The following is a 27,278-nucleotide window of genomic DNA, read 5'->3' on the forward strand; positions in this document are numbered from 1 at the left end:
TACAAATCATATGAAATCCAAACCTCATTTCTAACCTATAAAAGATAATTTTATGGCAAATTTATTGTAAATAATTTCAGATGATTTTATAAAACTTAAAATACATAAATTATTACTTAAGTAAAATATAATGATAATGGACATGTTGGTTGATATATCTAATAGACTTTAATTTTAAATATTTTAACCCCAAAACTAAGACACCAAAATAAATACTAATGATTTAAGTCTTTAAACTATTTTGGAAAAAATGAAAATAGTTTAAAAAATAAATAAAGACACCTGGATTGAGTTGGGATCAGAAGCAATTCCTTTTCTACTTCTCACGTTAGGGTTTTAACTTCATCTTCTTCCTCTTCTATCCCACCAGGTATGCATGTAACGTAACTACAGGATTTAACTTTTTTTTTGTTGACATGTATTCGTTTCCTTCTCATTCGCATCAATCTCGCTTGTTAGGTTTAAGAAATTTCAATTTTTTTTTAAATTTATAATTTCAATTTGGGAATTGTCATTTTAATTTGTCAGTTACCCTCTTCAAGCTGTTTTAGGTTCGTAAGAATTTTGAATTATTTGTAAAGCTTAATTTTTTATTGCAATATCACTTAATTGACTTTTTATTGTATAGTTGAATTTGAATTATGATCTGTGATTATGTAATGTTTTTGTCTTAAAAAAATCGTTAAATTTGATACTTTTAAAGTTGTTTTTTATTGTTTGATGTTTTTTGTTTTGTTTTCAGGAACTGCATCAGTGATCTGCAGAATGGGTGAGACCGGTAAAAGAAATCGTCCACAGAGAGACCGTGGGGACCGTAACGGAGACAACAAAAATCAAAAGAGGCGTGTGAATGACAAAGATGAAAGGGACAGGGGCGAGTTGGTCGTGTATAGGATACTTTGTCCGGATGGAGTTATTGGGAGTGTTATTGGTAAGAGTGGCAAAGTTATAAATTCAATAAGGCAAGAGACTAGGGCAAAAGTCAAGGTTGTGGATCCGTTTCCTGGTGCCAAGAATCGAGTTATAACTATCTACTGTCATGTTAAGGATAAGGAAGAAATTGATGCTGAAGATGAATTTGACAATGATAAGCCTTTATGTGCTGCCCAAGATGCTCTTATCAAGGTTCATTCTGCCATTTCAAATGCCATGGAAGCTGCTGGTGATTCTGAGAAGAAACGAAAGAGTAAAGAGGAATGCCACATTCTGGTTCCGTCAAGCCAGTCTGCCATTATGATTGGCAAAGCTGGGGCCACCATTAAACGAATGAGAGTTAAGACGAGGACTAATATCAAGGTCATTTCAAAGGATGCAGCTGACCCTGAGCACTCGTGTGCTATGGAATTTGACAATTTTGTGGTGGTAGGTATATATTTAATATTATCAACATATTAAAATTGCTGTTGAACTATTGCACAGATTTATAACATGTTTGCAACATTGATTAGCACACTGGCTTGCGAAGCCACCTAAAAAACAAGCCAATTTCACTTTCATGCATCTATATGGAAATTTCCCTGCCGATTGCTTTATGTCTCTCTCTCCCTATCTCGAAACAGGGATTCAGTCGTATCAACATATAGGAATCTTCCTCTGTCGCTGCATGTGCTGATTTAGTTTTGGAGAAATTCTTACAGTTTTTATACTTTAAATTAATCTTTTTATACAGATATTTTCTGGCTATTGAAATAATTCCTTTGCAGTGAACTTCTATCTTATTATGTGTTTGTTTTCATTGAGTAGATTACAGGTGAACCGGAAGCTGTAAAAAGAGCATTATTTGCAGTTTCAACTATTATGTACAAATTCTCCCCCAAGGAGGACATTCCTCTTGACACATCTTTAGCAGAAACCCCTCATAGCATTATCATTCCTTCTGAAGTTCCTATTTACCCTCCTGGTGGACTATATCCAGCTTCTGATCCTATTATTCAACCTAGATCTTTTCCTCAAATTATAGGTGCTACAACTGTGCAAGATCTGCATGGTTATGCAGATGCAGGAAATGCATGGTCTCTGTACTCATCTTCTCTTCCAGTAGTTTCCAGTCTAGGTGCTTCTCAATCTGAAGAGTTAATTATTAGAATGCTGTGCCCCTCTGGCAAAATTGGACATGTAATTGGGAAGGGAGGGGGTACTATTAAACGTATGAGGCAAACTAGTGGTGCTCGTATTGAGGTTGATGATTCCAAGGCTTGTCATGATGATTGCTTAATCACTATAACTGCAACAGAGGTGAGTATATGTGTTTCTTCCATTTGTTCACATCTAATTGTATTTGTTCTCATATCGTGGTTAACTTGGTAGAGTACTGATGTCCAGGGTAATATATTCACATGGAAAAGCTTTGACATTTACTACTTTTGAACATTCTATTTTTTGGGAGGGGGTAAGTTTTCAAAGTTTATGAAAAAATGAAAATCATGTAAACCTTGATTATTGAGGTGAAACGCCGTTAGGAACATTCCTTAAATAATTGTTAATTTCAACTTTGCATGTGTCCTCAATTTTGAAGTCAGTTTGATCAATAGTTTATTTAATCTTCCGTTTATTAAAACTTTTCTAGTATAAACGATGGTAGCTTTGTCTACTTTTCAATATTTTTTTGGTGGGGGTGGGAGGGAGTCATTGTTATAAGATCTAGTATCAGATATATGCAAGGATAAAGAAAATGAAAAATCATGCAAAACTTGATTATTGATGTGGGGAGTTGATTCTTTCTCATTAGGAACTTAATATGGTTAGATGTTAATCTTCAACTTATACTTGTCGGAATTTTTGAAGTTAAAATTTATAGCTTGATCTTTAGTTTCTTCATTCTTCTTTCTATTAAGTTAAAATTATGAGGGGGATAAGTTTCATTATGTTATTAGTTTTTAATGTTGATTTGTCTTAAATATTTCTTGGCTGGATCACCATGCACTTGTTTCTTATTTTCTTTTGTTGACAGTGCCCTCATTGTTTTTTTTCTTCTTTTCTTTCCTGGCTGTATTTTATTCATGTCTTCCAAGTTTCATTTAAGTTTTAAGTTGATCGGGTCCTTAATTGAAGGAAATATTTTTATAGTTGATACCCTAGTTAATTGCCGTGGCCTAGTTAAATGATTATGTGCCACCCCTCGTAACAATGAGAATTGATGCTTATTTGAAAATAAGCACCAACATAGTTAACTACAATATACTGTATAGAGTTGTTGTAGATCAAAGTTTTAAAACTTGTGTGAGGAACATGTGATTCTGTAATGTTACTCAACAACAACAACCAACCCTTATCCCACTAAGTGGGGTCAGCTGCATGTTAAGTAAGGTACCTGTTGTTAGGAATTAGTTTCCATATGTCTCGATACTAGGAAGGAGGTAATTATTTGTAACTTTATTTATAATGTGGTTAATCTATAGGTGTAACTGCAGATAACTTGGTGCTTTGCATTTGTTTAACACACAAGCTTCTTCAAATAATTGAATTTCATGATCAACTTTATGCTTGGTTTACTTGTTGGATTTTGGTGTCTCCCATTTTGTCCATATTCTATACTCTACATGTAGTAGAGTAGCCTTTTCCTATTCTGTTTTGAACATGTGCTGTTCTTCTACCATAAGTATTGAATTCTCATGTAGTATGTGTGTTCTGTAGTCTTCAAGTGATCTGAAATCCATAGCTGTTGAAGCTGTTCTACTGCTGCAAGAAAAGATAAATGATGAAGATGATACGCCGGTTTCAATCCGGCTCTTAGTTCCATCTAAAGTGATAGGGTGTATTATAGGGAGAAGTGGTTCAATCATAAATGAAATTCGGAAGAGAACTAAGGCTGATATTCAAATCTCAAGAAGTAATAAGCCCAAATATGCAGATGACAATGATGAGCTTGTTGAGGTTTGAATTATTTTCCACTTCAATTTTTCTCTTTAATTTGTGTATCTATTTTATTCAATTTGTTTTTCCAAATTATGATTTAGGTGGTAGGTGAAGTTGATTGTGTGAGAGATGCTCTAATTCAGATAGTCTTGAGACTAAGGGAGGATGTATTGAGAAAACGGGACATTGACCAAAAACCTCCCATAGGTGCCGAATCTTTGTACGCAGGCAGTTCTGTTCTTTCAGCACCATCTATGCTGCCTTCCGTTCCTGCTGCTGCACTAGCTTATGATCAGAGGACTGGAAGTGCAACTGGAACTGGACTGGGCATGCACTCTTCTAGCAGCCGTTATGGATATGATTCTTACTCGGTATGATGATATATTCTTTTCATCTGAAAAGGTTTGCTTCAAGGTTCAAACACTTGACAGAATATTTTTATAAGCTTTGAAGTTCCACATTTCTACTCAAGGCTATGTTTGGGGTGAAATTCTTACGACTATCACTATTCAGTCTTAACATGTCTGGTCTTGTTTGTTGTTGTTAAATGATACTCTCTTATGTAATATTACTTTCTTGGAACATCTTATGCCCAATGCATATGCTCACTGATAATATTCGTTTAAACTAATTCTAATTTTAGACAACTTCATTGAAATTAGGTGCAGCAAATAGCATAATTTTTTTCATCATATGAATAGGATGTTTTCATGTCTGTACATTATTTTAAACTGGAAAATCTTGTAGCAATGCAATTTGAAGTTATATTAGCAATGGAAAGTATGTCATCTAGTTTTCTTATTTGGCTTTGAATATAGTTGTTATGAAGTAATGATTTATGAGTACTGTTATAAATATAATGAAGCAGTTAAAGTATTGAATGAGTGCTCATGGCTTTTAGCTATCTTTTCTTCATCATTTCTTCCAGCACCGTCTAAAGTCTATAATTTTGAGTACAATATATGGAAACTTGCAATTTGCTCTATCTTTATTTTCTTTTTTTGTTGTAACATAATTCATTTCTATTTTCAATTCTTTATCATATCGAACTGATATTTTCTCTTTTTTGCTTCTTTGTAAAAAGATACCAGACAATGGTTATGGATCTATGTCTTCATATGCCACCAAGATGTATGAAGGGTTAGTATATATTGTTATCAAAGTTATATTTGTTTTTATAATTTGCAATTAAATTGGTCTTTTTGTTTCTCCCCATCTCTTTCAATCCGAGCTGATTAGGTATTTTCAATTCATGTTTCTGTGTGTTTGTTAGACATAGTTTGCCTCCCCTGTCAACATCTGAGATGTTTGTTCCTGCTAATGCTGTTGGCAAAGTGATGGGTAAAGGTGGGGCAAATCTAGCCAATATCAGGAAGGTTAGTTCTCACTTTCTAATTTACTGTCCTTTTATTCTATGGAATAGAGAAATAATTTGTGGTTTGAAAGACATTTTTCTATTGGTTATCTTAAATTAATGCCCGATTTGTTTCCATTTAAATCTTAGTTTTTGGGACTCTTCGATTGCTCTTAAAAATAAATCATAAAAATAACTAAGAAATATGGGAGTAGTCCTTAGAGATATTTGAAGATACGAAACTAAGAAAAATTAAGATACTTTAAGATGAGATCAAGCTATTCGTAAATATTATTTTAATAACTTCTTCTACAGTCAAAGATATTAATTAATTATCAAGTTTAATTCTTAACGTTTTGTATTATTTGATCACTCCCTTAGCTGCATTGTGGCATTATGCATCTTCTGTGTACAGTCAAGTGATTGTCATAAGATGGAAACAGCGGGTTGGTACACTAACTATTCAATAAAAAACATATGAAAAGTCTGTTTAATGGTCAAGATAAGAGAGAAACATGATATGGTAAGTTCGCCTTCTCTACTGTTTGTGGAGCCAACAAGATAGGATAACTCCATCTTGTCTCTTATCTTTAAAAAAGATACACAAAAAGGGAGATACCTGTTCTTTTGAATGTCAATGGCCAAGGTTTCAGACATACTCACGTTTATACATCTTTAGCACGGACTGCTAATTTGTTAATATTTCATATTCATTACCCATGTACTTCACTGAATGTGTATTTTATTCCCGGTTGTTTCAATTCAGATTTCAGGAGCAACAGTAGAGATTTCTGAGTCCAAATCTTACCGGGGTGAACGGGTTGCTCTTATTTCTGGCACATCTGAAGAAAAGCGTGCAGCTGAAAACTTGATCCAGGCTTTTATAATGGCCACATAAGTTTTCAGAGCTATTTTCAGGTGTCTCGAAGGTGAAAATTAAATTTTCAATGCATCTACTCATTCCTCTTACACCGTCTAGGTTGGTCTGGAGGGAATATCCTTTAGGGTTCTTTGATCGGCCTCCTGCTTCCATATGTGACTAGCAAGATTATGACACAACATCCATTGCTGGTTTTGTATTTAGGAGCTGTAGTTCCTTTCTTTGCCTTTTCTTAATCTACTCTTCATCTGTGATTTCTCTTAGAAGTGTAGGATCTTTCTTTCCATTCATGCTGTTTTTCCATTGATTAGTGTGGAATCATCTTTATCTCCATGAATAATTATCCGAGGAACCATGAAGCAGTGTTTATGTTGTTGACTTGTTTCTTCTCGTTCAACATTTTATTCTCCTTTCTTGCTGAAACTATCTGTCTGCAAATTAATAAAAGACTCTAGCAATTTCCTCTTTCAAGCATCTACGACTTTTGAGCTTTTCAGTCTAAAGCGTAGAAGTTGCCTTGCAAAATTGAAAACCAGCAGAGATCTTTTTCCTCCTCCTTGCTATTTTCTGTATATCAGTAATTCTGTGTAATCTGAAAAATCATTGGAATATATTTTGTAAAACACGTGTTCTTGCTTTTGACTTCTCAATATCTTATGATGATATCACTTAGAAGGAAGTGCTTGCTGCAGCATTTTAGCCGTCGTTCCCCTTCCCCACTTCCACCGTGGTTCAAAATAATTTTATTAGATCTCTTCAATACTATCATTTGAAGTTCTTGTTATGATCTTTATATCTGCCTTATCTGCTACTTGCGGGGTATAAGTTATCTTGATCTTTACATATCTGTCTTATCTGCTACCTGCTGAGTATAAGTTATTTTGCCACAACCACATGAACAAGTAAACACGAGAGATCAAATAATGAATCATGTGTTTATATGCTATAAAATTATGGGTTAGACATTAGGGTTCTTGTATTCATATTTGAAGGACTACAGTGGCCATTTAATATGTTCTTCTACCTTTTGGCACAATAAATCTCACTTGGTTTGCATCCATGTTTTCATCCTTTCTCTATTCAATAACTCCAAGTTAGACGGGATAATGATAATGCACTTCTTCTCAAAGATCTCCTTCAACAACACCAACACTAACCAAATCCACTTTTCATTCACATAAGCAAAAGTATTCATGAACTCCTGCATTGAAACCTGAACATTTTCTAATGACTTTTAAGTTGAAATAACATAGCTTTACTTCAGTAAGTTGAGTCGGCTACATGGATTGCCATAATGTTATTCGACTCATCAATTTTGAAATATTTTTGAATAGTTTTTTAAATATTTTTTTGAAGTCTTTCTCTATCTTTAGTGGTTTGACTATCTTATGTCTAATATACCCTTTTTGTTACATAATTCATCGGTCTTCTCTTTACATGTACACAAAATATAAGCCTAATTTCCATCATAATTTTTACTACATGTGCTTTATCAACACTATCTTTAATATTGTCATTTTTAATTTCATCTTGTAACCCTCTTTGTTACATATTCTCGAGTCTTTTCTCCAGTTGCACAAACATATAAGCCTAATTTCCATCATATTTTCTATGATATGTGCTTCATAACACTATCTTTAATATTGTCATTTTGGATTTCATCTTGTCTGATTTTATAACACTTCCACCATAACATCTTCATATCTACTACACTTAATTTTTTATTGATTTTTTGTTTTGGTTCTTTGAGCGATTCTTTTATATAACACAAAATTCATGAAATTCTCCCCCATTCCAACCATCCATCTTGAATTCGACCACCACAACATTTTCATATCTACTACACTCAATTTATTTTTTGTTTTGGTTCTTTGAGTGTTACTTTTATACAACACAAAATACATGAAATTCTCCTTCATTCCAACCATCCTCCATCTTGAATTTGACGTTTTATGTTTACTTTTATTTTTTCATCATTTTGTATTATGGACTCAATATTTCAGTAGTGTAAAACTTTCGCCTCAAAGTTAGAAACACTTCTCATTTTTTTAAATTTATATTCCATATATTTCGTCTTATTTCTGCTCAGGCAAAATCTATACGTTTTTAAGGTTTGTCTCTAGCCTCTCATTTAATTCTTCTCTCGATTTTTAAAGTAGAATTAAATCATCAACAAAAATACATGCTTTTCAAAAATACGTGCTTTTCAGAGCTAGCTAGCTCTTGGATGGGTTAAGTAAGAACATTTAAAACTAAAAGGAAACGGTAAGACTTAGGGTTGAACTTTGTTGTATTTTTTTTTTGGGTTAAGTAGTCTTATTGATGAAGTCCACCTTATTAAAGATGAACCAGTGGGATGTTGCAGGTTCGAACCTGGTCCCCTGCATCTGATGTCCACATACATCTATCAATTGAGTTGTTTTAATGGGGCAGCCTTGTTGTAATCTTATTATAATGGAAAAATCGTCTGTGTTCTCACATTAATCGAAACCCCTTTATATATCTTGAATGGTTTCAATATAGACAACTTTAACCCTTTTGGTCTCTAGGACTTTTCACATGATTAGACACTATCATACACTCTTACCAATATTGTTGATCTATTGATACTGTTCCATTATACATCGTAGTAAATATATATCTTCCATGACCAACCTTCAAGACAAACAATCAAATTGGTTATCAATAATTTGAGTATCTCTTCTTAATTTTCGTCCAATCATTCTTTTTTAAAATTTTAAGGTATAATTCATAAGATTAAATTCTCATATGATTGATACAATATTTTATATTTCTCTTGTTCTCGCCACAACAATAACCAAACCTTCTTCTTGTGAGAACACAAGAGGTTGTTATGGGAGGACTCATCGGTGATCATCGTTTTCTTGACATTTTTTTTTCATTGTCGATGATGAGTTTTGATTCTCGTTATTGTTGGAAGACACATTTCACAATTAAAAATAAATAATTTTATTTTATATATAAAGCTTGTAATTCAATATTCAATTGTGTGCTTCGAAAAATGATAGAAAAGGGAAAATCTACTTGGAAAAGATGTCTCATCGTCATTAGACTTGCATATTTTAATTTGAGAACAACTAGCATAAGGAGAAAAAAAAGGGAAGAACAGAAACACACAATCCATGATTTTGAGTAAAGCAATACTGCCTCTAGAATGTTTCTTATTTGCTCCGATAGGAAACTTTAAGACTAGTAGGTTGGTGCCATAAAAATTTAGTTTGTCCCCTAAATACATCGGTGGTTTAAGTCCTTTTTTGTTTATATAAATTCTTTGCAAACCGTTGGTTTCAATCTCTGGACACTTTGTTTTGTATTAGATGCTGATATAGCATACATAATGCCATGTAAACAATGCCACAGTATCATAATTAATCTCATGTGGCAATGCTTAGTGTACTATTGTTAGTCACATAAAAGAATGCCACACTGAATTTGGTACGTTTGCAGCTTCTTCACACTTTGGTATGAAATTGTATAATGATGATGAATTTATTGCCATACAATAAAGCAAAAAAATTAAAGAAAAGTATATTTTTTTCGAAGTAACATACAACCATGCATCCATTTCAGTAATTGTCCTAAAACTTTAATCATAATAACTATTCAAACAACATTAATAAGAATAATTTAGTTTATTCAAATAAAAATAAGTTTATGACAATTCAATTTAAACCAAAATTAATTTCAGTCAAAATTAATCATATTATTGCTAATTTTCACCACCTTGCAAAATGATAACTATGGGTGGGAATAAGGTAAAAAGTTCAATGTCTGTGTGTCTTAGTCTGTCAAAAGTTTATTGTTTTTTTTAAAATTCGATACAAGTACCAAAAGTATTGGCCTCTAGGGCTTACACCAACAATCTTTCACTAGCACTTGAATTAATCAGGCATACCCCTAATATCCATAGATCTAGTATCGCCATCATGCTTCTGTTGCGTAAGAGGCTTTGTCAGTGGATCAACAATATTGTCAAGTGTAGGTACTCTATATATTTTTACATCTCTTATATATATTACCTCTTGAATGAGGTGATAACGCCTAAGTATGTGTTTGGATCGTTGGTGAGATCTAGGCTCCTTAGCTTGTGCGATAGCACCATTGTTATCACAATAGAGATCAATGGGATCCACAATGCTAGGAATTATGTCAAGTTCACTAATGAACTTTTTGATCAAAACAACTTCCTTTGTTGAACTTGAGGTAGCAATATACTCGGCCTCAGTTGTAGAATCAACAATTGTATCTTGCTTTGAACTTTTCTAGTTCACAACGCCATCGTTTAAGTAGAACACATAACCAAATTGTGATTTAAAGTCATCCTTATCTGTCTGGAAGCTAGCATCGGTGTGTCCAATTAAAGCAAGCACTTCCTGACATCCATATATCAAGAATGAGTCCTTAGCCATTTCCAAATACTTAAGGATATTCTTGATAGCTACCCAATGAGTATCATCAGGATCAGATTGGTACCCACTCGTTGCACTTAAAGCATACGAGACATCTGGTGGAGTACATAACATGACATACATGATATATCTTATTGCAGATGCATATGGAATCTTGTTCATGTGATCCCTTTCTTCCTTAGTTGAAGGGGATTGTGTATTTGATAGATACATGTCATGTTGCATATGTATGAATCCTTTCTTGGAATCATGCATATTAAAGCGTCTCAACACTTTGTCTATGTATGTACTCTGACTTAGGCCAATCAGTTTTTGTGATCTATCTCTATAGATCCTGATTCTTAATATATAAGCTGCTTCACCTAGGTCCTTCATAGAAAAGCATTTCCCCAGCCAAATTTTTACTTGTTGCAGGATAGGGACATAGTTTTCAATGAGTAATATGTCATCTACATATAATATCAAGAAGAGATCATGCTCCCACTAACCTTCTTGTAGACACAAGACTCATCTTCATTCTTGATGAATAAATATTATTTTGCTGTTTCATCAAAACGAAGATTCCAGCTTCTAGAAGTTTGCTTTAATCCATAGATTGATCTTTGTAACTTGCATATCTTTTGGGCTTCTTATGGTATGTCAAATCCTTCAGGTTGTGTCATGTACACATCCTCAAGAAGATTCCCATTAAGAAAAGTAATTTTGACATCCATCTGTCATATTTCATAATCATGATATGCAACGATAGTAAGTAAAATCTGAACAGATTTAAGCATTGCAATTAGTGAAAAGGTTTCATCATAGTCAACCCCATGAATTTGTTTATATCCTTTTTGTAACCAATCTTGCCTTATAGGTATGTACCTTACCATCCATGTTAGTCTTCTTTTTGAAGACCCACTTGCATCTTATAAGGTTAACTCCTACATGAGGCTCTACCAAGGTCCAAACCTGGTTTGTGTACATGGATTCCATTTCAGATTTCATGGCTTCTAGCCACTTCTCAGACTCAGGATCAGTTATGGCCTCTTGGTAGGTTATAGGCTCATCTTGATCCATGAGTAATGCATCACCTTGATCATTTATGAGATATCCATATCTTTCAGATAAGTGACGTATCCTGCTTAACCTACGTTGGTCTTGTTCTACTTGAGCAGGTTGCTTTTCCACAACTACTTGTGTTTTCTGCTCTAATTCCTCCTTAGATGTATCAATGCTTTGCAATTCTTGAATTTTTTCAAGCTATACTTTCCTCCCACTAATTTCTTTGGAAATAAAATTTATTTCTAGGAAAACTCTAGTTCGAGCGACAAACACTTTGCCCTCAGAAGGATTGTAGAAGTAATACCCTTTTGTTTCTTTAGCATACCCCACAAATAAGCATTTGTCAGATTTGGGCTCAAGCTTGGTTAAAATTTGTCGTTTCACATATACATCGCAACCCCAAATCTTCATGTAAGATATATGTGGTTTCTTACCACTATATATCTCATATGGTGTCTTCTCAACCTTTTTGGATGGAACACGATTAAGTGTGTAAACTGCTGTCAATAGTGCATGTCCCCAAAAGGAGTTTGGATGATCGACGTGACTCATCATGGATTGGACCATGTCTAAAAAGGTTCGATTTCTTCTCTCTAATACACCGCTCCATTAGAGTGTTCTAGGAGGAGTAAGTTGGGATAGAATCCCACACTCTTTTAGATGGTTATCAAACTCTAGGCTTAAATATTCACCACCTCAATCTGATCGAAGAGTTTTAATATACTTACCTAGTTGGTTTTGTACTTCATTCTTGAATTCCTTGAACTTTTCAAAGGACTCTGATTTGTGTTTCATTAAATACACATAATCATATCTACTGGAATCATCAGTAAATGTGAGGAAGTACTGAAAATCTCTTTTGGCTGGTATATTCAGTGATCCACATACATTAGTATGTATAATGGCCAAAAGATTATTAGCTCTTTCACATTTTCCTGTGAATGAAGGCTTTGTCATCTTTCCAATTAAACAAGATTTGTATGTCTCATATGATTCATAATCAAAAGAGTCCAAGAGTCCATCTTTATGGAGATTGAAAATGCCTTTCTCATTTATGTTGCCTAATTGACAATGCCAAAGTTAAGTTGGATTTAACTCATTAGATTTCATCCTTTTAGTATTAAAGTTATACATGGGCATTTCAAGATCAATGACATATAATCCAATGTTCATTTGTGCAGTAGCATAAAATATATCATTCAAATAAATGTAGCAACAATTGCAGGTACATAATAACAATTCTCTAACTGAATTATTAAACCACTAGGTAAAGTCAATACATAAGTTCCTACGGCTAAAGCAACAACCTTTGCTCCATTGCCAACTCGTAGGTTAACTTCACCTTTTGCCAAATCTCTACTCCTTTTTAGCCCCTGCATGATCGGAAAAATAGGAAGTGTACTATTTTGCCTATTATAGTAATAAAGGAGAAATTCCCCGAATGTCGATCTCAAGGACTGCAAGTCAATATCGAGTTCAAATTAACGTTCAATTAAACAAAAACTATTGTTGGGGGGTTTTTAGATTCAGATATAAAAATAAAGGGAAAAAATAATACTGTAAAAATAAGAGTTTGTAGGGTAAAAGGAACAATGACAAGAAAGGTGTATGATTTATCCTTGTAATAATTCTGAGTCACTATTGCATCAACAAATATCAATTACTACCAGTTCTCAAGGGTATTTTTCTCCCAAGTTCTTGGTGAGAAAACCTTTAATGATTCTACCCTAATTTCTATGTCCATATGCAATTAGGATGAAGTTAAGCTTTATTATATAAAAAATGCTCTGATTCATACAGTGTATCCCTAGTCCTAGGTGATATCTACTGCAGATTAATCTTATGAAAACCTTACCAATGGTGATCCAACCTAATTGATACCCATACAACAATCTCGATTGATCCGAAAGAGAAAACATTAAGCACATCAAAAGATTGCCGTAAAAATAATATTATAAATGCAATCGTAAACTCATAGTCATTACAACTCTAAATCAGGGATACCCCATAGCATTGGGGGTTTTAGCTACTCATATTGTTCAAAACAAATTCAAGATAAAAAAACACACATTACAAGTAATTGGATGACTTGGATCTTCAATCGCTTTCGCTCATGAAAACCTTCTACTCTACAAATTCCTTGATCTTTGTAATCTTTGATTGCCTGACAATTCTGTGTTCGCCTCGTTCCAAGATGATCTTTTCTCTTGTAGAAACTCTCATAATATAGTAAAAAATCCCTAGGCAAAAGGTGGAAATCTCCAAAATATTCTTGCAACTCAAGTTCGGTTAAAAATCCCAAAAACTGGAAAAATATGTGCCTGGGCTGACACGATCCATGTCAGCTGACACGGGTAGCCGTGTCAGCTCTCTACTTTGCCTGACACGCTCAAGGTGCTCTGCCAGACCCCTAGGTGACCTGACACGTGCCGTGTCAACTGACACGGGCGGCCGTGTCAGGCCTCTGTCTTGGTCATTCCTGGGGTGAGTTGCCTTCTTCCTGACACGCCCTGTGTCGGGTGACACGGATTGCCGTGTCAGGCCTCCCGTGTCGATAATTTTTCTTTCCTCGATTGCCGAAACTTCTCACTGTCTCGCATCGAATCCTTAGATCTTCTACCAAAACCTAGAGGACACAAACACAGATAACCAACACATAAAATTGCGATAACATAAAATGAAATTGACAATTAATAAAAATGCTTAAATAACTTACGGAAATGAAAATTAACTTTAAGTGTCATAATGCGTGCACGATGTTCCAAAATCCTTGGTTTCTTGTCGGATAAGCAATAAAAACAAGGTAAGCAGATGAAGGTTAGAAAAGACTTGTGGCACAAAGGAATCCATATTGATGAAAAAGACGGCTTCCTAGTTTTGGACAAGAGGTGCAACAAATTTTGGAGGCTGAAGTACCCCCAATAATAAGGGAAATGAACCGTCGAGCCATGCGACGTTAAACACAGTGCTTCATGGGGGGCAATCCACACGTTTTTATTTTTGATTGTTGTTTTTGTTTTTATTGTAGGTTTACAAAGTGCTCTACACAAGAAGGCGAAGGTACTCAAAGACATACAGAAGTCATATTGGAAGGAATGATCATATCCGAGGAAAAGAGAATGAAAAGTCTGAAAATCCAGCATATTAGCAGCCTGACACAGCCGCCCGTGTCAACTGACACGATCCGTGTCAGGGCCATGGAAAAAGCCTGGAAATTGGGCCTAAACAGTGACCTGACACGGCCTCCCATGTTCGCTGACACGACTCGTGTCAGGAGCACTGATGGAAGAAGAAAATTTCCTCTTGGTAGTGGACTAACACGGCAGACTGTGTCAGTTGACACGACCCGTGTCAGGAAGCCTAGAACCCAAGCCCTTGGTCAATAGCCTGACACGGCCGCCCGTGTCAACTGACACGACCCATGTCAGACATGAGGATTTGAAAATTTTCAATTTTTTTTGAACTTCTTATGGGCCCACCTATCATTACTATCCACTAACCACTCATTACCCAACCATATCCCTTTCCAAAAATCTGATTTCACACTAAAGCACTCATTCTCTCTCATTTTCATCTTCTCCACCTTCTTTCTCCTAAAAAAAACCTTTATCCTCCATTAACAACCTCACTCCAAAGCTTCTATCTTTAACACCTCCACAATCTCAAATCACAAACTCCATTCACGAATCCTTCTCCATTTTCCGCCCTCATCCTAACCACGATTGCCGTATTCTCTAATTTCTATTTCGAAATTTTCGACTTTTTTTTGCATGTCCAAAATGCCCCCAAGAAGGATTTTGACAGGAAAGCAACAGCTGGCCGAGACCTCGAGGTCAAGAAAACGACCCAGTCAAAACTCGAATCTGCACAACATTGTCCGACAATTCGGAGCAGGAGAAACAATATCAAGTTCATAGGAAGCAGAAGCTCACACCCACCAGATATATGTGCGAGCAAACCCTTAATTCTTTAGGTCTAAAAATTGAAGTTGACAGGATGTTCCATGTGTCGGGGATGTTGGAATTCATGAGTCTAGAAGCGCTGACCTATGAGTGCACCACGCTCGAATTCTTGAGCACGCTCGAATTCCAACTGGAAAAGAGGCGGATTAACACGACAAGGTATTACTTTGGTAATCGTTTTTGCCTTTTTAATAATTATCATGAACTTTCTATTGAGGAGTTGACCGGTATTCTCCGACTCCAACTATACGGACCGAGTGTGGTCACTCATGGGTTTTCCCCAAAAGATTTATAGATTGCCATTACTGGGAGGACGAATTACACCTTAAAAGGTGCAAAGGCCTCCGGCATACAAAACCCGTGTTATCGCTATGCCCAGAAAGGTCTGACATACACTCTGTTCGAACGGGATGATAACACGGGTGTGACAACTCAGCGAGAGTTATTCTTCATGTACTCGATGGCGCAAAATCAGGCCATCAATATTGCTGCCTTTGCAGCTGATTACTTGGGTAGAGTTGGTCGGGCGGACTCCGAGGGTATCTCCGTTGGAGGCATGATTACCCATATCACAGAGCATTTCGGGTATCATGCGGTTTTGCTTAAAGACGCCCTAGTGGCAGGTAAGACCAAAATAGATATGGTTGCTCCTATCCAGCAAAGTATGATTTCTGTTGCACCTAATTACTGTTATGTTCTGATTCATAAGAGATTTATTATTGCACTTCCTGATCCGGACAAAGTAAGTATTACTGATTGTGCAAATTGGTTATATGTGAGTGCTGACCCCGATATAGAGGAAGGCTACGACGTTGAGAATTTTGCTGTAGGTGACCAGTTTGCAGGTGAACAGGTTGCAGATGAAGCGGCAAACGAAGAGGAGGAGCCTCAAGAGCAGTTTGTACCCCCGCCTCAGGAGCCTTTCCATCAGGGCGTCGAGTCATCATCCATAACTCACGACCAATGAGCATGGGTATAAACCGATCCCGGCGACCTGAGGACCAGGAAACAAGATAAGGTATCGAGTAGGCTCGACAAGGGGCAATGTTGGATGAAATGAACCTAATGATGCGATAATTGATGTTGCATTTTCTGCCCCGGCCTCCTCAGTAGTGCACTGTGAGTTTCTTTCCTTCTACCTTGTTCTAAAAACATTGGTTCTAATGTTTAGTTCAAGTGTGTGGGGAAGTTTTATTTTACTATTTGTTTTCGTTACTTATGAGGTTTATCCCAAAATTAGAATTTTAACACAACTTAATGATATCACATTGACTCCGAACAAGGAAAATGGAGAAGAATATAATTAAGCTGTGTTAAAATTTTAAGTTTGGGGTAAACCCCATAAGTATCGAAAACAAATAGCAAAATAAAACCTCCCCCCACAATTGAATTAAACATTGGCCCTATTGTTCTTTGAACAAGGTAGAAGGAGGAAAACTCACAGTGCACTACTGAGGAGGCGGGGGCAGAAAATGCAACATCAACTGACGCATCATGAGGTTCATTTCATCCAACGTTACCCCTTGCCGATCCTGCTCGATGCCTTGTCTTGTTTGCTCGATTCTCAGGTTGTCGAGCTCGGTTTGTACCCATGCCCACTAGTCGTGATTCATGGATGACGACCCGACGCCCTGAAGGAAAGACTCCTGAGGCGGGGGTACAAATTGCTCTTGAGGCTCTTCCTCTTTGTTTACCGCTTCATCCGCAACAAAATTTTCAGCGCCGTAGCCTTCCTCTGTATCAGGCTCAACACTCACATATAACCAATTTACACAGTCAGTAATACTTACTATGTCCGGATCAAGAAGTGCAATAATAAATCTCTTATGAATAAGAACAGAATAATAATTAGGTGCAACAAAAATCATACCTGGCTGGATAAGAGCGGTCATATCTATTTTGGTCTTACCTGCCACCAGGGTGTCTTCAAGCAAAACCGCATGATACCCGAAATGGTTTGCGATCTGGGTAATCATGCCTCCAACGGAGACACCCCCGGAGTCCGCCCGACCAACTCTGCCCAAGTAATCAGCTGCAAAGGCAGCAACATTGATGGTCTGGTTTTGCGCCATTGAGTACATGAAGAACAACTTCCGTTGAGTTGCCACACCCGTGCTATCACCCCGTCCGAAATAGAGTGTATGCCAGACCTTTCTGGGCATAGCGAAAACACGGGTTCTGGATGCCGGAGGCCTTTGCACCTTTTGAGGTGTAATCCGTCCTCCCAGTACTGGCAATGCATATTGATACCCGAAATGATACCTTACCTGCCACTAGGGTGTCTTCAAGCAAAACTGCATGATACCCAAAATGCTTTGCGATCTGGGCAATCATGCCTCCAACGGAGATACCCCCGGAGTCCGCCCGACCAACTCTTCCCAAGTAATCAGCTGCAAAGGTAGCAACATTGATGGACTGGTTTTGCGCCATCGAGTACATGAAGAACAACTCCCGTTGAGTTACCACACCCGTGCTATCACCCCGTCCGAAACAGAGTGTATGCTAGACCTTTCTAGGCATAGCAAAAACACGGAGTTTGGATGTCAGAGGCCTTTGCACCTTTTGAGGTGTAATCCGTCCTCCCAGTAATGGCAATCCATAAATCTTTTGGGGAAAACCCATCAGTGACCGCACCCGGTCCGTACAGTGGGAGTCGGAGAATACCGACCAACTCCTCAACAAAAAGTTAATGATAATTATTAAAAAGGCGGAAACATAGAGTATTAAAGTAATACCTTGTCGTGTTAATCCATCTCTTTTTCAGTTGGAATTCGAGCGTGCTCAAGAGTTCGAGCGTGATGCGCTCATAAGTCGACGCTTCGAGGCTCATGAATTTCAACATCCCCAACACATGGAACATCCTGCAAACTTCAATTTTCAGACCTAAAGCATTAAGGGTTTGCTCGCACATATACTTGGTGGGTGTGAGCTTCCGCTTCCTATGAACTTGATATCATTTCTCCTGCTCCGGGTTGTCGAAGACAATGTTGTGCGGATTTGGGTTTCGGCTGGGTCGTTTTTGTGACCTCGAAGTCTCGACTAACTGTTGCTTTCCTATCAAAATCTTTCTTGGGGGCATTTTGGACTTGCAAAAAAAAGTCAAAAAAGTCAAAAATTTCGAAATAGGAATAGAAAACTGAAATCGTGGTTAGGATGAGGGCGGAAAATGGTGAATGATTTGTGAACAGAGTTTGTGATTTGAGATTGTGGAGGTGTTAAAGATGGATGCTTTAGAGTAAGGTTGTTAATGGAGGATGAAGGTTTTTTTTTTGGAGAAAGAAGACAAAAAAGATGAAAATATGAGAGATAATGAGTGGTTTAGTGTGAAAATCAGATTTTTGGGAAGAGATATGGTTGCATAATGAGTGGGTAGTGGGTAGTAATGATGGGTGGTCCCACAATAAGTTCAATTTTTTTTGAAATTTTTTAAACCCGCATGCCTGACACGAACCGTGTCAGGCCACTGTCCAAGGGCGTGGGTTCAAGGCTTCCTGACACGGGCCATGTCAGCTAACACATGAGGCTGTGTCAAGCCATTATTTAGGGCCAATTTCCAGCCTTTTTCCATAGCCCTAATACAGACCGTGTCAGCTGACACGAGCGGCCATGTCAATTTGCTAATATCCTGGATTTTCGTACTTTTTATTCTCTTTTTCTCAGATATGATCCTTCATTCCAATATGTCTTTGAGTACCTTCGTTTCTTGTGTAGAGCACTGTGTAAACCTACAATAAAAACACAAACAACAATCAGAAATAAAAACGCGTGAGTTGCCTCCTACGAAGCGTTGCGTTTAATGTCGCATGACTCGACAGTTCATTTCCTTTATTATGGGGGTACTTCAGCCTCCAAACCTTGTTGCACCTCTTGCCCAAAACTAGGAAGCCGTCTTTTTCATCCGTATGGATTCCTTTGTGCCACAAGTCCTTTCTAACCTCCATCTCCTTACCTTGTTTTCGTTTTCTTTTTTTTTCTTCTTTTTCTTGCTTTTTGGAATGGAGATGAGAGTCTTTCATTCAGGGTTGCTAATGGCAATGGTGAGAGTCGAGAGGGTCTTCCTGTATCTTTCTCTGATGTTGGTATGTTACTTTGCCTTCTCGCTGTAGCGGTAAATTCATGACCATTAAGCTATGGATAAACTTAACATCAATAAAACTAGAGTCGTCACCACACTTATATTGTTTCCAAAGGAAAAGACAAAAGTACGAACAAAACCCAAAGGTAAGAAGTTTTCAAATCAAAACTAATAAAAGGCCAGAGATTACAAATAAGGGGGTTGGTTACACAGAGGAAAGATGCTAGCACCCAAAATATCCTACGTACTCATAGGGGGTCCTTTTTTATGTGTGTATGTGTTTTTGATATAAAAAATGTTTGCAATAAATAGAGTGGGGGTATGAGAAAAGAATTCATTGATTATAATTTTGTGTTTGACAAGACCTTCGGACTTGTGCCTACGTACCAACATAAAAATGAGGGATCAAAACCTCGTAGTTCGTGGTATCAATTTCAAAATGAGTGGATTGTTTTTAATCAAAAGTTAAGTTTAAAAGAGGCACAAAGGGCCCAAAAGTGTTTGAATGAGTGTTAGTTCTTTTTGTCTTTTGAAATTCTAAGTCAATATGGTTAAGTTCATTTACAAATTTGATTAAGAAAGGAGTTTAAAAATGCAATGACATAAGGCCAAAGTTTCTAATTTGTAATATAATCTTAGTTTTAAAATCACAAGAAAAGAAAGGTTTTGAAAATGGGAAGAGATTTTGAAATTTAAGAAGTGGGAGGAGATGAAGAGACTAATCCTAAGCATAAAATTAAAAGTTAAGAGTTGAAAAGATCTGATCAATGAGATGCAATCCAACAGACAAGAATGTCATATAGAAAACTCACTTTTCTTTGGACTTTAAATCAAGCAATATCAACAAGAAAATATCAATATGAAGAGCAAGGCATCAAATAAAGATGACCACATCCAAGCAAGCAACTTCACAGCTAACAATCTTCTTTGTCTATTCATGTATCGGATGACATACTCCTTGATTAGCTCAGAATAAGGCATGAGACACAGGTTCAAAGTAACAGTTGCATCAAGACCATGTAGCAGATGAATTCATGTGGATCCCAATACTTGAATAAGATGAAAGCTCAAATCATAATAACTTCGTCTCAGAAAAGTTGGCATTTGCCAAGTCCTTTTGCATATGGAATGTTGCCTAATTCTAAGTCCAAAAGCTCAGATCAAATCCAACAGTCCATACAAACATTTTTTTAGGGTTTTTGTTGTTTATTAAGTATTTTAAGGTCCTAAGACCACAAACACAAACAAAATACACAAACAAATATATACAATCACAATATATGGCTTAAGTGAGCAAAGTGAAAATGGCATGAATATAAACAAGTTAAATGATATGTAAATGACCAATGAATTGGTAAATGACTTGAATTTAAATTGCATAAAGTAAATGACTTGAAAATTAAAAGCAATAATAATAAAAGTTAGTCAAATGTTAGTTGATTAGATGTTAGTGATGTTTTGCTTTTCAATTGATTAAGTCATTCTTTGGAGAACACTCAACCCTCTATTCACAAGCATGGATCCTTGAGCCAAGACATCTTCCAAAGGAAGGAAAGAAGGTCAAGTTTCCACACAATACCATGAAAGGGGGGAGACTTACAATCTCACTTACTAGAATGCTTATGCCTTTAGGGTCAAAATTTAGCTCTATGTTAAGCAATCGTAATTGGACTTATGTTGAAGTCACATCTATCTGAGGCCGGGTAATAAATTTTTTGGTGTTAATGCATGCTAGAGATATGGTATAATGAACCATACTCCTAAAACATACCACACACAAAGAGAAAAAAAAGACCAAAGGATGAACCTAATCTCATCCATACTTGTATTAGTTCATCTAATACAAGATTATTGATGAACCAATTAGTCTTAGGATATTGAGACTTCATTGATCAATGGAAAGGGTGAGAGAGAATGGGATTGAAGATGAAGAGGGAGGGGAGATGAGAGAAACACAAATTGGTCATGGGAGGAATTTTATCAAATTAAAATCATTCATTTATTTTGGGAAATGAAATGTACATTTCATCAATCCCCTAAATCCAATGATTTTAACTAAGCAAAAGTCAAATTAACCTTGACCAAGGCCCAAACACATAGTCAAACATCACAAGTCAATAAAAATGACTTAACATAATTTCTACACAATTAATCAATTAACAATCAAATTACAAATGCAGTTAAATTAAATTTAGTTTGGTCAAAACCTAAAACCTCTTCAAAACACCAAATAAATGGCCAAGAGATTTATCCTAGGTCAAACAAGGTCAAAGGACCTTAGACAAAAAATTTCATAATTTTTAAAAAGTCAGAAGTATTTTTAAACAATTAAAAATATGCACAAAAACAATTAAATCATGAAAAATATAAAAATTAATTCAAAAAATAATTTTAATTCAGAAAATGAAAGAGAAAAATATTTAAAGATTTTTGGTGAAAGTCCCATACCTTTTGGATTAAAAATGAAATTAATATGAATTAATCAAAATAAACGGATTAAATGAAAAATCAGAAAAAAAAACGAGGGCCATCAGATCTCCCTCATTAATTGAGGTGGCATATCTGATGGCCAAACGCACGCTTCCACCAAACACTACAGTCAATGCGTGCACACGCATGGTAATCACTTTGAACGCGTGAGATTAGAATATGAGAACCAGATCAGATGACCTGGATTGATCCATCGCACCACCGATGCCCTAGCTCCGGTCATCTTCTCCGGTGATCACCTTCGGTCTGGTTCAGGTTCAACTCCATGGAAAATGAAAAGTGAATACACTAATTTGAAGGAAAATTGCTCAGGAGCACGAATCTGGCCTCAATTTTCTCAAATTCCAAGTATATAAAAAGATACAATGATTTGAATTTTGAGGATCATGAGCTGAATTGCTTCGATTTGACCTTAAAGCAACTCAAATTTCTTGCCTACATTGATAGGACTTCAGACAACCAAAAATCACAAAGAATGGTGAAGAATTGAGGAAGAATCGAAGAGATGAAATTTCTGAAAATTCACCTTCAATGGAGCTTCAAACTTGCTCGATCTTGATTCCAATTGTGCTTGGCCTTGCTTCAGATGCTTGTTAGAAGTGATTAGGATCAAGAAATGGTGTGGACTCCTGGAGTTTCATTCTCAAAATAGATAGAGATTTGAAACTCGATTTTTAAAAGAAAACATTCAAGATTATCCTTTTATGGAGAGAGTTTGGATTGTAGGTTCAAAGCTTGGGCATGAAGTCCTTAATTCCGAGCAATGAGGGATGTATTTATAGCCAAGGATATTCATTTCCACACACTTCCAAATTTGAGTTATTCCCTTTGCATGCTTGCATGGGCGTGTGATAGGCCCATCAAGTGATGTATTCAGTTCCAATAATGAATGAGAATCATGCTGAAATCATGTCATGTGGCCATGCAATCGTGTTTGAAATGTGGAAGTGAAAATCATCCAAATGGTTTCTCACATTGCACCCATGCGCAAGTCCTTCATTCTTTGACCAAATGAGGTGATCTTGGACTTTTTGGAAAGGTGAGATCAAGGGGAACAACTTTCATGTTGGACACTTTTTCATTTGAAGCTTGGATCATGATGAATTTTGAGGTGGAAGTTTGAGAAATCAAACATATTTGAAAATTTTCTAAGTCCCAAGTCAAATGTTCACTTCTTCCACCTTGAATAACTTTTTCTGTGGACTTCAAATGAGAAAAATTCCTTCATCAAAGTTGTAGCTCTTTCAAACCTCTTCAATTTGGTCACAAAATTGACCTCATTTGGATTTGATATGAAGTAGTTATGCATTTTACAAGTTGAGAAAAATCACTTGTTCAATGGTAGTGGCCCAAAATGACCTATAATGTTTCCTTTTGGCACATGCATTTGCAAGTTGAATTTGAACTTCCTCCAAACATCAAAGTTGAAGTAGACATCTTGAATTTGATCATCGAATTTGAATGACTTTCATCTCATAAAAATTAAGCAAATTATGGTCTTGGGAAGTTGACCTCCAAACTAGGGTTCAAACAAAATGACCTATAATCTTTCATCATAAAAAATAACTTTTCAAGCAAAACTAGATCTTGACTTAAACATGAAAGTTGTTTGGAATGTCATCTTGAGTAACTTTACTCTTGGAATCATTTTCATATGACAAAAATTGTAAGAGATAGATCTAGGGAACCCCGATTTTGACTAGTTGACTTTCTCTGGTCAACCACCATGAACCAACTTGCTAGCTTGATGTTCTTTTGATTTTTGGGACTCATAGAGGATCATATATGTGTAAGATGATGAAATATGAAGTATCCCTTGAAATATTTGATCAAATGTTGAAGAAACTTGTTGAAGAAGTTATTCAAGATACCAAGATGAATTAGGGTTTCCAAGGCAAACAAACTCCAAATTCTTGATGATTTATTGATCAAAATGATATGTGAAGATCATGAGGATCCATATATGATGTTTAGAACCAATGCAAATCAATTCTTGATTGCACTCCTTGCATTGAGGGTCTTAAACCCTAGATATGAGCTTATGGAGCATATGTGAGCACACACATTACCTACAAAAGAGTTAAACTATACATTGACATATTTTTGTTATTTTGGTTAGCAAATAATGAAAAACAAAGTATGATACAATCAAATGTGCTTGGTGATCTCTCTCAATGCAAACCCAATGGATGAGGGGTAAGGAGGATGCCGAGGTATGATCCCAATGCTAATGCATATGATGAGATGATATGAGGGATTTTAGGGTCAAAATTGAGGTCTTACACTCACCTTTGTCCTGATTAAGCCTACTTGATAGTGAGATTCTGTATCTTCCTCTAGCTCCTGGTCTTCAATAGCATTCAATATTATTTCTTTATCCTAAACTTTCAAGGTTAACGTGCCCTAGTCCATGTCGAGATTGCATTGACTTGTCTGCATGAAAGGTCGACCGAGAATGATGGGTGCCTCTTCATCTTCATATATGTCTAGGATTACAAAATCAACAAGAAAACTCAAGTCCTCTATTGTTATCAGCACGTCTTTTACTATACCATATGCATCATTTCTCGAGTGATCCGCAAACTTCAGATTTATCTTCGTATCACTGAATTTTTAATACCCAATTTGTGATATATTGATAATGGCATCAGACTTACAGTAGCTCCAGAATCTATTAGTTCCCTTTTGAAGGTTCTGTCTTTAATTGTGCATGGTACTATTACCGTTCCAGGATCCTTCTGTTTGTTTAGAATTTTTTGCTCCAGTGAACTTGCACTATACTTTTCCTTCCAGGCTACCAGTTCTTCTGCTGTTGGTTTCTTTTCGGACATTACCTCTTCCATGAATTTCTTGTACATGGGCATTCTCTCGAGTGCTTTAAACAAAGACATATGACCCTATACCTTTTTAAACATTATCATGAATTTCTCAAAGTCTGACCCGCTCGGTTCCTTCTTTGTCACTCTCTCAGGATAAGGCAACTTAATCACCAGTTTAGTCTCCTTTTTAATTTTCTCTTCAGTTGGCTTGTCAGGTGGTATAACTTTTTCCTTTTTAGCGACCTTTTTCTTCTTCGTCGTGAAAATACTAATATTCTCCTGATTTCTAGGATTTTGAACTGTTTCACTTGGTAAGGAACCTGGTGTTCGAGAGCTTGCTAGTTGTTGTGCAATTTGACCCAGCTGAACTTCAAGATTCTTTAGAGAGACGACAGTGTTTTTATGATTGTTTCTAGTTTCTTCTTCGAATTGCCTATTTTGAGCGACCATGTTTTCAATGGCAATCTCTCGGTCTACTTTCTTTGGAGCTTGTTGTTGTTGATATTGAGTATGATATTGACCTTGACCCTGTTGCAGAACATTCCCTCTCTGATCCTTCTAGGAGAAGTTATGATGATTCTTCCATCCTGGATTGTACCTGTTGGAGTAGGAATTTTTCTGCTTCAAGAATTTTATCTCTTCAATTTGTTGAGGAGTTGCAAAGCAATACAAAGTGTGGTGAGGTCCATTACATGTTTCACAAGTGATGGTTTGAGCAGGTTGAGTTTGAGCTACTTGTTGAGTACCTATATTCATCGCTTTCAATTTCTTTTCTACTTCAACAATGACCGTATCTTCCAACCGGATTTTATTAGTTTCCAATTTCAGATCAATGACTCCTTCAGGTTTGCTTGTACACCTATCATATAATTCCAGATGCTCATTTGCGGCTATCACTTTAATGATCCTTTTAATATCGGTGGCTGTTGAAAAATTTGTCGAGCCACCAACTGTTGTATCAATCAAGTGTTTTATCTATATTTTTAGCCCATTGACAAACATCTGCATTTGTTCAGTCAGATCCATATTGTGAGTTAGGCAAGCTACCAAGACCTTTTTAATCTTTTGTAGGTATCTCCCAAAGACTCACCATCTTTCTGTTTGAAGTTCAAGATCTCGTACCATAAAAGTCACATATATATATATATATATATATATATATATATATATATATATATATATATATATATATATATATATATATATATATATATATATATATATATATATAACTTGGACTTATAACATAATATTAACCGAAACAATAACCTATTAAAAGTCATCTAGGCAAACAACGAATTGTTTAACTATCAACCCAAAGGGATAGAAGGATTTCTCCCAAATCAAAGATGTCAAAATGTTTTCAGCAAAATTTTTCCTTTTTAGAATCATTAACAACTCCCTTCCCCGGGAAAAAGATGTACTTAACAGAAAATACTAAAAATATTTTTTGTTTTAAAAACACTTTTAAAAGGTTGTTTGGTTATCTGTTAATAAAAAGTAATGAGGAAAAGTTACCTACTTAGTTTTATCTAAGCGTACTCAACCTATCACAACATAAATTTAGCCTGTTTCTTTTATGGATTCTGATGATGATAATCATCAAAACAATTTGATCAAAAATGAAGAACTTGTAGAATATCCAAGAAATCTGGATAAACTCAACAGATGGGTTATACCCTCCGTTCCTCCTAATCAAATTTATAGATTTAGTAAGATAGATGTTTTTGCTCGTTTTGCTGTTAAAACTCTAGAGCAAACAATTCAAATTTCTAAAGAAAAACAGACAATCAAACTGTTAACTAAAAATGATTTGAAACCTTTTAAAAATTATAATTTTATCCTTATTGGATTGGTTCAAATTGCTTTAAAACCGTTAACATTATTAGGTTTAAATTCTAGCATAATGGCTTATGTTAGAGATGGTAGATGTAAGGATTTCAAACAATCTTTAGCCGCTATGTTAGAGACAAGTCTGTGTCATGGATCAGTTTACTTTGATGTCTCACCAAATTTAACTCTATCTTTATCTGATAAGAATTTATTAGATGCTATTCAGTTAACTGTTCATACTGATGGTTACAATTTCGAACCTGGAAGTGAAATCATAGCAATATGCTATAGAATCTACTATAAGGTTCTTACTACGCTTAATCCCAAAGTAAAACAATTAGCGTTCCCTGTAACTACTACTTTGGTTCAAACCAATTTGTTAACTTCCAATGTTGCAACCAATAGATTGATAAAATGAGATGAAATAAACTTCCCAGAGACATGGTCTCTTCCCCAGGAAATAGATCTTGAACCTATCCTTAATAGGGATATAGATCAAATAATTCAAACTACTGAAGGAGATCTAGAAATAAACT

At 35.9% G+C, this 27,278-nt stretch overlaps 1 protein-coding gene across 4 annotated transcripts in view; it reads left to right on the forward strand.

Moving 5' to 3' along the window:
• Window positions 1-205: 205 nt before the first annotated feature.
• The window catches only part of LOC127079800 (KH domain-containing protein At4g18375), a 49,343-nt gene continuing 22,270 nt past the window's right edge, over window positions 206-27,278 (forward strand). For 3 of the 4 annotated variants that reach the window (XM_051020181.1, XM_051020168.1, XM_051020186.1), the window contains exons 1-7: window positions 206-370; window positions 743-1,362; window positions 1,744-2,235; window positions 3,634-3,873; window positions 3,957-4,226; window positions 4,940-4,995; window positions 5,129-5,231. In XM_051020181.1, the coding sequence (XP_050876138.1) occupies window positions 766-1,362; window positions 1,744-2,235; window positions 3,634-3,873; window positions 3,957-4,226; window positions 4,940-4,995; window positions 5,129-5,231 (1,758 nt within the window). In that variant the 5' untranslated portion in view covers window positions 206-370; window positions 743-765. Of the gene's footprint in view, window positions 371-742; window positions 1,363-1,743; window positions 2,236-3,633; window positions 3,874-3,956; window positions 4,227-4,939; window positions 4,996-5,128; window positions 5,232-5,975; window positions 6,470-27,278 lie in introns of those variants that run through there. The other variant, XM_051020174.1, reaches the window with a different exon arrangement.

Source organism: Lathyrus oleraceus, chromosome 1 (assembly GCF_024323335.1).
Source record: "Lathyrus oleraceus cultivar Zhongwan6 chromosome 1, CAAS_Psat_ZW6_1.0, whole genome shotgun sequence".
Classification (NCBI taxonomy): Eukaryota; Viridiplantae; Streptophyta; class Magnoliopsida; order Fabales; family Fabaceae; genus Lathyrus; species Lathyrus oleraceus.